The 12,673-nt window shown below is 35.4% G+C and overlaps 1 protein-coding gene across 1 annotated transcript in view; it reads left to right on the top strand.

Moving 5' to 3' along the window:
• The window catches only part of LOC118199122 (cytochrome P450 2J6-like), a 58,594-nt gene continuing 45,921 nt past the window's right edge, over positions 1 to 12,673 (top strand). Inside the window, exon 1 of the mRNA XM_035370925.2 lies at positions 1 to 371. Within this exon, the coding sequence (XP_035226816.2) occupies positions 163 to 371 (209 nt within the window). The 5' untranslated portion in view covers positions 1 to 162. The remainder of the gene's footprint in view (positions 372 to 12,673) is intronic.

Below are 12,673 nucleotides of genomic sequence, written 5' to 3'. Positions count from 1 at the left end.
AAACAATGGTAAATATTAAGAACCGTTGTAATCGCGCACTAAGTAAAGTACAAGAAAATTTTGATAGAAAATTGAACACTATTCCACCCCTGTAACTGAAAGAGTAAACTTTCTAATTTCTAGACGGCACTCAGTTCTATTTTACAAACTATCCAAAATACCATGAACATACCTGAATTGGGAAGTACCAGCATAATTTTAACGGCAATAGTATCTCTTTGTGCAATAGCATACTTTTTTGCAGGCAGAAAGAAATACAAATTGCCTCCTGGGCCAACTGGCTTGCCAATTGTGGGTTATTTACCATTTGTGGATAAGGAGCCACAAAAGACATTTGCTGCACTAGCCAACAAGTATGGAAATGTGTTTGGGTAAGTGTTATGGTTTTAGTGATTATTCTGATGTTCGAATCGTTTATTCTTCTAAACTATTATATGTTTATCATTCGTACCCTGATTAAGTTCATTGTATTTAGAATTAAGGAAGATTCATTTACTTCTTCTGTTTACGTATTTTTTTAATGTTTTAAAATATTTATCCATTTATATTTTACCATATTGTGTTAACTTTTATCTTGAAGATCATATGAGTGTTTAACGCCTCATTCTCTATAAAAAATGTTATCTTTATATATTAATATGCATATACTTGTAGAAAGTTTAATTTTCTTATTTCAATTACAATTCAACATTTCTAATATACTGAAATTATTTAATCATTGATATACGTAATAAGATTTTGTTTTTCTATGTTAAATATATTTGTATGCGTATCCACATAAAATAACTACAAATTTTGAGGTACAATTTGTAAAAATCGTATTTTCCACTAATCGAATTTTTTTTTTTTTTTTTTTATTTTACTGTTGCTTTCAAAATTCCATACATCAAAACGTACAGTGCGGGGGGGAAAGGACAGTTCTATATCTCCCCCCGTTCTACTGGGCTGATTGACGAAATTCAACTTGCGTTTTTCATGTCTGGAAAGCGCGTCTTAGGATATGTATTAGATTTATATATAGCATTGTTCTAATTTAGGTATTTTGACACAAAATCGGACTTTTTCTGAAATAACATACTACTTTTTTTTTTTTTCCATATTTCGATTCTACGAGTCAAATTGCGCCAAACTACTAAGTTTTGTAAAAAAAGCACGAGTAGTTTTTAAAAAATTAGCTCTCAAAATTTTAGCTCCTCAATGTTAATTGAGTTTGGTATATTTTATTAATCTTTCTTTTTTTATTAAACTTATTTTATTCTTCCATTCACATTTTGAAATTCAGGTTCTTTCAAAATAAAATTCGCCATTTTTTATGATTTATTTTTTTTTTTAATTTGTATTTTTTAATAATTTTTATACATTTTTCAAAAAAATTTTATTCATAATCTATAAAATGTTTACCATCATCTTAAAGTAGACGTATTTCTAAGCATACCTGCAAAAAATTACAGTTTTTACTTCCTTGTACGAACTAAAAAGGAAGTATTGTAATTGCGAAAAGTTTCAGGCAGCATATTTCAACGAAAATATCCATTTTGACCGCTATCGAATGCAATTTAACGATGTTTTTGCGTGATATCTGTACGTAAAGACAGAATAAAATACTCTTTTCCTTCAAAAAAATTATAAAACTGCTTTAAAATGAATTCTGAAGAGAATTTTTCGTGGCGTAATTTTTCTGTACGAACGTATGTAGGTACGTACGTATCTCGCATAACTCAAAAACGAGTAGCCTCAGAACGTTGAAATTTTGTATATAGGACTGCTATAACATGTAGATGTGCACCTCGTATTTTGGTTGCAATCGGCCGCACCAAACGTATATAAATATATTTATATCCACTCTGTTACCCGGCTCAGTGATCTCAGTTTCTTTTCTCTTATATGTTTGTAAATTGTACATTTTTTGCTTTAAAAATGATTGAATTATGTTGTTCTTATCTTCCGGTTAAGGTTTTTATGCCTTTAGTCAATCTCTATTAAATATTTTTAGAATTATCAACAATTTTAAAGTTGTTTAAGTGCCGCTAAGACTAATAATGTTTTTGATGGCGGCCATTGCTTGTTTACATTTGAAACAGCAGAGTAGTAGATTTGTTGCCAATCTAGAGAAACTTAGGTTCGCAACAACAAAGATAACGCCTTCATTTATTATTGCGAATTAAATCATGCTTAATCCTTTCTGGAATTTTGTCGAGGAAATAAGTGTTTAAGATTTACTTCGTAATTTTTAATATAGATATTTTGAGTTTTTATGTATTTTTGCCTTCTCGCGAAGTGAGAACTGAATTAATTAAATGAGAAATACTCAATCGTCTGTGAAAAACTGTTTCTTTTTTGTTTTGTTTGCTTAATTTCTTTTATACATCATTCTAGCTTTATTATCGTATTTGAATAGAACATGTGGCAACGATTAGATAATTCTGTTCTTTAAATGATATAAATTTTGTGTATTATGAGTTACAATATGAACGAAATATATAAGTTAACTGTTGTATAATTATTGGATTATATAACAGTTAACGTAGTTTCCGTTATATAATTATTATATAAGTTAACTGTTATATAATTATTAATACTGTTAAGTGAATCTAGCGCCGGAATGTCGCTATGGTAAACAAATACTAGAGTGAATTTTAAAGAATGCATTTATTCTATTGTGGTTTATGCGCTGTCAGCGAAGTAGATTTAATTCAATCCAATAAGTTTAAATGAAATGAAAAAAAAAAAAAAAAAAAAAATGCGTATAATTTAATATTCCGTACAAGGAAGTCATGTGGTGTACACATCAGATTTTTTATTCAAAATTTCCGAAGATATATGTGAATTTATATATGTTCGCGTTTTGAAATTTGGCATATTTGTTGAAAGCGATAAAACATCAAATGTGGTTTAGACACTTTGCTAAAATTATTTGGAGGTAGAAACGATGGAATTTTTTTTTCTCGCTTATGCAACAATGTAAAAAGGTAGGAACGAGGTGCTTTTTTTCTGTTCCGACATAATGGAATTGAAAGGAATTTGTTTGCCATATATTAAAAAGTTCGCCAAGTGAGTGCTCCTGAGATCACATTTAGCTATACTGCTGATCGAGTTTTGACGTCACCATCGAGATAGACGGTTTTGACCGTGGTTCTCTACTTGAATTCCCATTCAATATGTCTGTTATCGTACCTATGATTCAACGCTTCAGCTTTATGGCATGCAAAAAAACTCAGCTTTGAATCCGGGTAATGAATTCGAATTCTCCATGCTAAACAAATTCATATACTTTATTTCAGACTAGCTTTTACACGCGGCTTCGCTCGCATTGATGTCCTTAAATAATTAAGACACAATAACACGCCGAACAAATGCTAATTCAGAAGTCAAACAACAAAAATCAGCGTTATATTTTCAAATTTTCACAGAAATAGTTTCCATGGTTTTACCGAACCAGCTGCTGCAAAAAGCAGCAGCTGACTATGGTGGTTCGGTAAAACCATCGAAACTAGTCCTGTGAAAATTTGAAAGTATAACGCTGATTTTTGTTGTTTGACTTCTGAATTAGTCCTTAAATAAGTTTCAAAACTATTGAAAATAAAATAAAATAATTTGATATATTTTTTTTTTCATATTGCTTGAAATATTGCTTAAAAATACACTCCGCGTAAAATTTTAGCAAATACTGCCCTTCTTCATTGAGATAAAAGGAAATTCATATTGATGTCGCTAAGACGCTATTCTGCATAATTTTAAAAATCCGATTTGGATATATCAAACATTGCAATCTTATCTTTTTTTTTTTTTTTTTTTTTTTTTTTTGGTTTTACTAAAAGATTCTAAATAAAATATAATTCAAAAAACTGAAAAACATGCTTTATTAAAATCATTTTCATTACTAAGATTTCAAAAAGTTTAAAGTATTATCAAAACGTCAAAAACATTAATTCTTTTCCAGAACAGCGCGAAAAAGAGTATTAATCTAGGATACTTCTGTATACTATATGTTTTTTTCATTCGGCGCTAATACATATAAATTCCTGGCTTTGGATACACGCAACATATAGTTAGTTGACCATGGGAAAAGCATGTCTTTTCCAGATGCACCCCTACTACCTGTAATGTTTGCCCTTGAGCTTTCTTAATAGTAACAGCAAAACAAATTTGATTGGAAACTGCAGTCTTTTCAAGTGAAATGGTAGGCCATAGGAGATTATTGGGATTTCGAGGTATGATAACACTTTCCCCTTTTCCTACACCTGTTAAAAAAGTGGCATCGATTATATTCTGTCCTAATTATGTGATCCGATGCCTCGATCCATTACGCAATCGAGGTGCATCTATATTTTGCATAAGCATAACCGGTACATTTAGTTTCAATTTATGTGAGTAAATTGAAACTAAATGTACCGGTTATGCTTTTAATTTATGTGGGTAATTTATTCAAAGAGTTTATGTGATGGTATACCTGATAGCTCTAGTAAAGAAATAAACAAAAAGAGATATCTTAACTCTAAAATTAAAACAGATGTTGGTTAGGATTGTAGTAAAAAAAAAAAAAAAAAAAAAAAAAAAAGTACTTAAAAATATACAATTTAAAAAAAAATTGTCTTACAAACGAAAAATAATTATTGAAAGATAAAAAAACAATACCAGAGTATTTCACAGAAAAAAAATGGGATTTCAAATAACCATAACCATTCTTTCTTCAATTGTAACACTATAAACATCAATTGTAACACTATATATCTCTGTGGGAAGACCTACCTATCACATCAGTGCACTCTAACGTGTAATACTAAGTATAATGACATTCGTAGTTTCCTAAACAATTAACAGGTGTTGCTGTAAAAGTTATAGTATTTTATGTTAAACGATGTAAAAAGTAAAGCAAAATTAAAATGTAAGTAATTTGTTAAATTTAAGCTACGCTCATAAGTACGTGGTACACGCTATGTTCATGTTTTATAGCTTAAAATGGTTGTTGTTGTATAAACATTAAATGTTGAAAGTTTTATAACGATAAGTTAAACGATGTAAAAGTTTGTCTGCGCGCGCATGTGCGTGGCTTAAACCACGCAAACATTTTATAGCCTATAGCCTATTCTAATATATTTGTGAAAAAAAAATAAAAATTGGCGCGTAGCTAAATCCGTTTAATAAGAAAAACCCAACAAAGTAAGTGAAAAATATGTAGGGGAAAAGTAGTTTTTAATTAATATCTCGGCTAATTCGTACGAAGACATTTTATAGCCTATAAACCTTTTTAAATGTATCAAAAATATTTCTTGAAAATTTCATGATGATCATTTAAGTAATTAAGGCGTGAAAGCGTAACAAACAAGCAGACAATCACTTAAAAACTCACATTCGCATTTATAATATTAGTTGGGATAACGCCTAACCTTAAAAAAAAAAAAAAAAAAAAAAAAAAAAAAAACAATTCTCCAGGCCTACCTGAGCGCTCTCCCAACCGGGTCCAATACCGTTACAGAACTCGAGGATGACACTAATAGGGAAGGGAATTGGAAAGCGCTAAGCGTCCACATAGTTTAGTTGAAAAGCATAAGGACCCTAAAATTAAGTACCATGTATTCGTACAAAGACATTTTATAGCCTATAAACCTTTTCTAATGTATCAAAAATATTTCTTGAAAATTTCATGATGATCAGTTAAGTAATTAAGGCGTGAAAGCGTAACAAACAAGCAGACAATCACTTAAAAACTCACATTCGCATTTATAATATTAGTTAAGATAACGCCTAACCTTAAAAAAAAAAAAAAAAAAAAAAAAAAAAAAATCTGAAATGTTTCAGATTTTAAATTACGTCCAAAGGGGCGTTTTTTAACATTTTGTGTGTTACCTTTCTTTATTAAATATCATGTTCCTCGCACTTAAACCATAAGATCCAGTGCAACAGCAATATCGCAAAATAGTTTTAAAACGAGCATATCTTTAGAATTTCCGATACAGAGACTCACGCGCTGGAGATAAAAATGTTTTTTCTGCACAACGTTGCCATTGCTCGCTTTGAAATCCTTGAGTTTGTTAATCAAAAATTCGTCAAAGTTTTAAAAAATAGGAAATCGATCATAAAACAAATTTCAAATTTCAAATTTGGTCTTCCACATGCTCATATTCGTTGGAGGATTACGTTATTCAAAATTCGATGACTCTATGTACCGTTGTTTTATCACTATACGAGAAATATACATACATTTATGCAGATTTTTCATTATTTAATTTCTTCAAATATAATGCAAGACTTTAACATTTTATGGCAACAGTTTGAAAAATGAGCCGACATTTATCCGTCCGACGCAAAATGCCAAAACGAAACTAATAGTCCTTCGGGATTCAAATCCCTTTGGACTAAAAACAGATCAATTCTCCTCCAGGCCTAGCTGAGCGCTCTCCCGACCGGGTCCAATACCGTTACAGAACTCGAGGATGACACTAATAGGGATGGGAATTGGAAAGCGCTAAGCGTCCACATAGTTTAGTTGAAAAGCATAAGGACCCTAAAATTAAGTACCATGTATTTGCCAACATCTCTGCTGAAAAAGCTACAACTTCAGAGATTGATAAGTCACTTATTCAACAAACTCCTGAGCAGAAGTTGCAGTGGGTTCAAAGCCAAAGCTGATGCCAAATACAGCAAAAGTTTTTCTGATCAGGAATCTGGGATAAATTTGTAACTGCTTAGGAAACCATCATTGCTTCGGTAACCCGTAACATCATCTGTAACTGCTTAGATAAACATCACGGTCGTGCAACTTTCCATGTACAAGCACAGCATAAGTAACGTCATCTGTTTGCACTCCACTACCGAGAATCTGGTTGTAACAAGTACATTTAGCTTGGAACTCTCCGACACGCCAGTCGGGAGCAAAAGTGATGACGCTATTGATAATGTGCTAGTCACCAATGATATTAGCCAACCTGAAATAAGTGAAACACAAACTCAGGCAACTTCACATTTCTTAATCATCGAGCCAAAATGCTCTGATTAGTGTGATGTATCGGAAACCTACCGCGGAAGATTTTAGAGAGTTCCTTGAAAAACAGTTATTCAATGAATTATCAGCCAAAATGAAAGGACATTATAAAATTTTAAGTAAAGTTGAAACTTCGATTAACCCATTTCGAAAATTGACAGCAATATACAAAGCTCTCGATCTGACTTAGTACTATTGTCACCTGCCACGGAAGAAAAATTCTTGAGGTAGTAGTTAAGAACTTACCAATTAATCCTGAACCCTCTAAAATACACTGGTGTGCAAAAATTAAGGACGAGACGGTTTTTTCAATATAACTTTGTACAAAAGCTTTCCAAATCAACACATTTAATACCGTAAGATCCCCAATACGTAAGGACATGAGTAATGTAAGCAACACTTACTAAAAGAGAAATCAGAGGGATAAAAAGAAGCTTTATTGAAAAAGTAGCATGGAGCGCAATGCGACTGAAGGCCGAAACATCCGGTCTTTAATAGGGGATATGATCTCCCCTGACTGCTAGGCAGGTTTCACAGCGTCTGCCCATGCTGAGAATGAAGGTGTCAATGAGTTATTGAGGCATTGCTGCCCAATCGAAGCTCCGGAATCGTTACTGGTGGTGGTTACGAGCTGCCCAGCGTCTGCCTAGAAAATCCCATACATGCTCGATGGGATTGAGATCCGGAGATCGTGCCGGCCAATCCATACGTTCAATATCCTCACTCTCTAAGAGCTGTTCGGCAGCTACTGTGCGATGACATGGTGCATTGTCGTCCATGAAAAGGAACTGCGGACCCATAGCGCCTTTAAAAAGACGCACATATGGAAGAAGAATCTCGTTACAATAACGGGTCCCGTTGACTGAACCTGCGTCGAAGATGTGAAGGTCTGTCCGACTACCAAGCATGATGCCTCCCCAAACGAGAACACCGCCACCTCCATACCTGTCCCTTTCAATGATGTTCGAGGGATGATTGCGGCTTCCCCGCTCTCTCCAGATGAGTATGCGATGAGAATCGCTACTCAGACTGAATCTGCTCTCATCTGTAAAGAGTACTTATTCATTGTCTCTCCAATTCCGGTGTTCCCGGCACCACAGAGAACGCCTTCTCCGATGGGCAGGCGTTAGAGGTACGCACCGTACAGGGCGTCGTGCAAACAGACCACCACCGTGCAGTCTTCTGGCCACGGTAAAACGCGATATCGGTCGTCCAGTCGCCTGTGTCGTGTGTCTAGAGATTTCTCCCGCTGTCTGCCGCCTGTTTCTTTTGGCCTGTAAGGCAATATATCGGTCATCTGCGGGTGTGGTTCCTCGTGGACGACCACTACTAAACCCCTGGATAGCTGTTCCTGTAGTTTAAAATTGTCTCCAAAGTCGTGAAACGATGCTATGAGCAATTCCGAACTCTGCAGCCACACTTGTCACACTGCGGCCTTCCTCCAACTTCCCAATAATTCGACCTCGGGTAAAAGCATCCAGATGTCGTCTAACAGATTGATTATTCGCCATTTCTCGCTGAGGCAGCAACTCGGTATGATTTTAACTGCTATACGGCGTGCAATCTCTTTGCCAGAAATACTGATCTTACACCGACAACATGCTTTATACTACTCAGACACTCCCCCATTACGTCTACCTGCATATCTGCGCATGTGCTATCGTACATCACCTTACTTAATCTCCTGATTGGTCTTTCTGTCCGCTCTGCCTCTTCGTTCAGCTGATATCCTAATTTTTCGACTTCGTCTTTGATTTTTGCACACCAGTGTACAGTAGAAAATAAGCTTAAGGTAGAGCAGTTGAGGATGCGACGCCAAGGTACGGGAAAAGAAAAGATGCCGTTGCACTTCGTCATACCGCCTTAAACCCCGCAATTCACCTACAGTGCCTCCCAAAAGTGTTCGTACACTTATGATTTTCATTGAAATAGGGCTCTATCCATTAATTAAAAGTTAACTTTCTAAATGAGATTTTAATAATAAGATCTATAATCTATTCGTAACAAAGTTACATGAAATATTTTTAAAATATAGCGAAACTTTATTTTTAAGAAATTAATAATAAAAAAAATTATAAACATTTTATCTCACAAAAGACTTCGTATACTGAAATATTTTTGGATGAAATCAAAATTAGAATTATCGTTTGCGGCTTTTTTTAATTTTTGCATTGTGGTGGCATTTAAAAAATCATTTGCTTTAATTTTTTATTGTTTACTTCATAATATTCTATTTATCATTGAAAAATGAGTCGCAGTCGTAAAGAAATTACAAACAACATTCGAAAATTGATAATTTTTCAATTTGTAGTGGTAAATCAATTCGAAATATCGCTAAATTAGTTAATTTATCCCATTCTACAGCGCAGTATGTGATAAAACGCTTTAAAGAAGAAAATCGGATTGAAAACAAGTAAGAAAAGGTCGACCGAGAAAGTTAATTAAACGCGATGAGAGATTTATTATTAAAAAATTTGTGAAAAACCCACGTTTGAGTTCTGTAAATGTTTCTGCAAAATTTAATACAAAGTTTTTTACTTCAATTTCACCTGAAACTGTTCGACGAGTTCTCAGAGAAGCTGGATTACATGGGCATTCTGCCCATAAAAATTTTTTTCTTAGTGAGAAAAACAGAAAGTTTAAGCTTTCATTCGCAAAATCATTGATAAATACACCCTAAACGTACTGGAATAATGTCCTATTCGCTGACGAAAGCAAATTTAACATTTTTGGTTCCGATGGTCGAATAACTGTATGGAGAAGAAAAAATGAGGAACTCCATTCTAAGAACGTAGTTGGAACAGTTAAGCATAGCGGTGGAGGTGTTCTTGTGTGTGTGTGAGGGGGGGACATGACAGCATCAGGACTAGGTAATTTGGTATTTATTGATGGTATAATGAATCATTCTCTTTATTTAAATATTTTAAGCGACAATTTAAAATTACCAGCCCAAAATTTGGGTATTGGAAACAACTTTCATCCTACGTATACGGCTGGCTCTCAACGTTCGCATGTAATGTCTCTCTAATTGTTCACAGGTTTTGAAAACACCCCCTCAGTCGCCAGATTTAAACCCCATAGAACACATCTGGAAAGACCTGGAGGTTAGAGTACGAAAACACGACATTAAAACGAAAAGCGAACTCAAAACAACCATGATGGAAGAATGGATGAACGTTGATACAGAAATAAATAAATAAAAAAATAAATAAATAAAAAAAAAAATCTCTTGCTAGACATTTAAAAGCTGTTGTGGATGCTAAAGGATATCCTACTAATGTTAATTTAACAAAAAATGAAAATATTTACTAATATGTCAAGATTTTTTTAAAGTATACGAAGACTTTTGTGAGATAAAATGTTTGTCATTTTTTACTTCCTTGTACGAAGTAAAAAGGAAGTTTGGTGGTCGTGTGTGCTTAATGCATGATATAATTAAAGAAAATAAGAGTAGACAATCTCCTATAACAAAAAATATATTAAATACTAAATTACAATTTAAATTACATTGCAGAGATCAACACAGAGCTCGGAACACAGTTCATGCTACCTTCGCGTACAGTTGTGTGACGAGAAGTCTGAGTGAGTAAAGATGTCGCTTTGCTGCTCCGATTAAGAACTGGATTTTACACGTGGCGCCATCTCATGAATAGAAGTTGAAGTATCTGTCGGAACGCCACAGTACTCCCCCCCCAAGTACCATCGGTACGTTATAAGTACTTTGGGTTAAATTTAACCTTTCTTCCAGATCTGGTAGTTTTAGGTTGCTCTTTAACGGGATTTAAGCTTTCTTCCAGGGGTAATGTTGATGAGGAAGTTGTTGGATCTTGCATTAGAAATGCTGGTTTGAGACGATCAATTCCAATCACTGATTGTTTGCCATTGCAGATGATGGTGAAATGTTTCGGTGTTCGTTTGACAACTTTGAATGGACCATCATATGAAGGTGTTAAAGTTGGCTTAATTGCATCATTGCGCACGAATACGTGCGAAGATGTCTCAAGCGCAGGATGTACAAAATAGCTTGGCTGGTTATGCGAAGATGCTGGGGTTGGCGAGATATTGCTCATGGTCTCACGTAAACGTTGAAGGAATGTTGGAGGGTCGATAACTGGAGTAGATTCTGGGTGAAAGAATTCACCTGGCAGACGGAGGGTTACACCATATAACATTTCAGCACAAGTGCTACTAATGTCTTCTTTGAATGCTGTGCGAAGACCAAGCAAGACTAGGGGTAAGGCTTCTGTCCAGTGTGTGCTACTGTGGCACTTCAGACCGTGTTTGAGAGATCGGTGAAAGCGTTCCACCATCCCATTTCCAGATGGATGGTATGGTGTTGTGCGAATATGGCGAATGCCAAGAAGAGAGGTGAGGGATGCGAACAAGTGACATTGAAATTGTCGGCCTTGGTCAGTAGTGATGGTGGTAGGCATGCCAAATTTTGAAAGCCACTGGGAGATGAATGCTCGAGCTACAGTTTCAGCGGATATATTTTCAATAGGAATGGCTTCAGGCCATCTTGTGTACCGATCAATACAAGTGAGGAGGTAAGTGTAACCATTTGAAGGAGGCAATGGGCCAACCAAGTCCAAGTGCACATGATCAAAGCGTCTTGCTGGAAGGTTAAATTGTTGAATGGGGCTGTGAGTGTGACGGGATACTTTACACCGTTGACATCTAATACATGAACGAGTCCATTCTGTGATGTCTTGATTCATTGCTGGCCAGACAAATCTGTCTGCGATCAGCTTTTTGTTGGCACGGATTCCAGGATGTGCCAAATTGTGCAAGGCATTAAACACTTCACGTCTAAAATTGACTGGAATATAGGGACGTATTCTATTGTTCTTTATGTCACAGTAAATTTTAAGCGTTGGATCAATGTGCAGCGGTTGTAACTGAAGGGAGGTTTGTGGATTTGAGATTAGGTTCTTGAGTTCCTCATCATGCAATTGAGCTTTTGCAATTTCAGAGAAATCTGGGGTAGTGAGGTTGATATTGTTTACCCGAGACAAGGCATCAGCGACACAATTATCAGTACCAGAGACATATCTGATATCTGTACTAAACTGGGCGATGAAATCCAGATGTCGAAGCTGACGAGGAGAACATGAGTCAGAGTTTTTTCTAAAAGCGAAGGTTAATGGTCGATGATCGGTGAAAATGATGAAGTCGTGTCCTTCCAAGTTGTGCCGGAAGTATTTAACAGCACAGTACACAGCAAGTAGCTCCCTGTCATATGTGCTGTATTTCCTTTCTGCATTGGTAAGTTTTCTGGAGAAGAATGCCATTGGGGAAAGTCCTTTAGTGGTATGGGCTTGAAGCACTGCTCATATGGCCGTGTCAGATGCATCTACCATTATAGAGAGCTGATCACTAGGTGAGTGATAAGAAAGTGTGGCTGCATTTGGCAGATCGTGTCTGCATTGCACGAATGCTGCAGATGCAGATTCAGTCCAAGGGACAGCTCGTTGATCGTTTTTTTTTTTTTGCTATTCTTCAGAAACTCATGTAGGCAGGCTTGTGTTTTTGCGGCATTTGGCAGAAAGCGTCGGTAGAAATTTAACATTGCTAGAAAACGCTTCAGTTCAGAGATGGTTTTGGGCTGAGGTAGGTCGTTAATTGCTTTGACTCTTTCCGGTAAAGGTTTGACTCCATTCTGGGTGATAAGACATCCAAGAAAGGAAACTG

The sequence above is a fragment of the Stegodyphus dumicola genome, chromosome 10 (assembly GCF_044657685.1).
Source record: "Stegodyphus dumicola isolate Sdum_Otavi_A_Nest chromosome 10, ASM4465768v1".
In the NCBI taxonomy this organism is placed as follows: Eukaryota; Metazoa; Arthropoda; class Arachnida; order Araneae; family Eresidae; genus Stegodyphus; species Stegodyphus dumicola.
The sequence above is the reverse complement of the archived record's forward strand: the minus strand, read 5'-3'. Positions and strand labels throughout refer to the sequence as shown.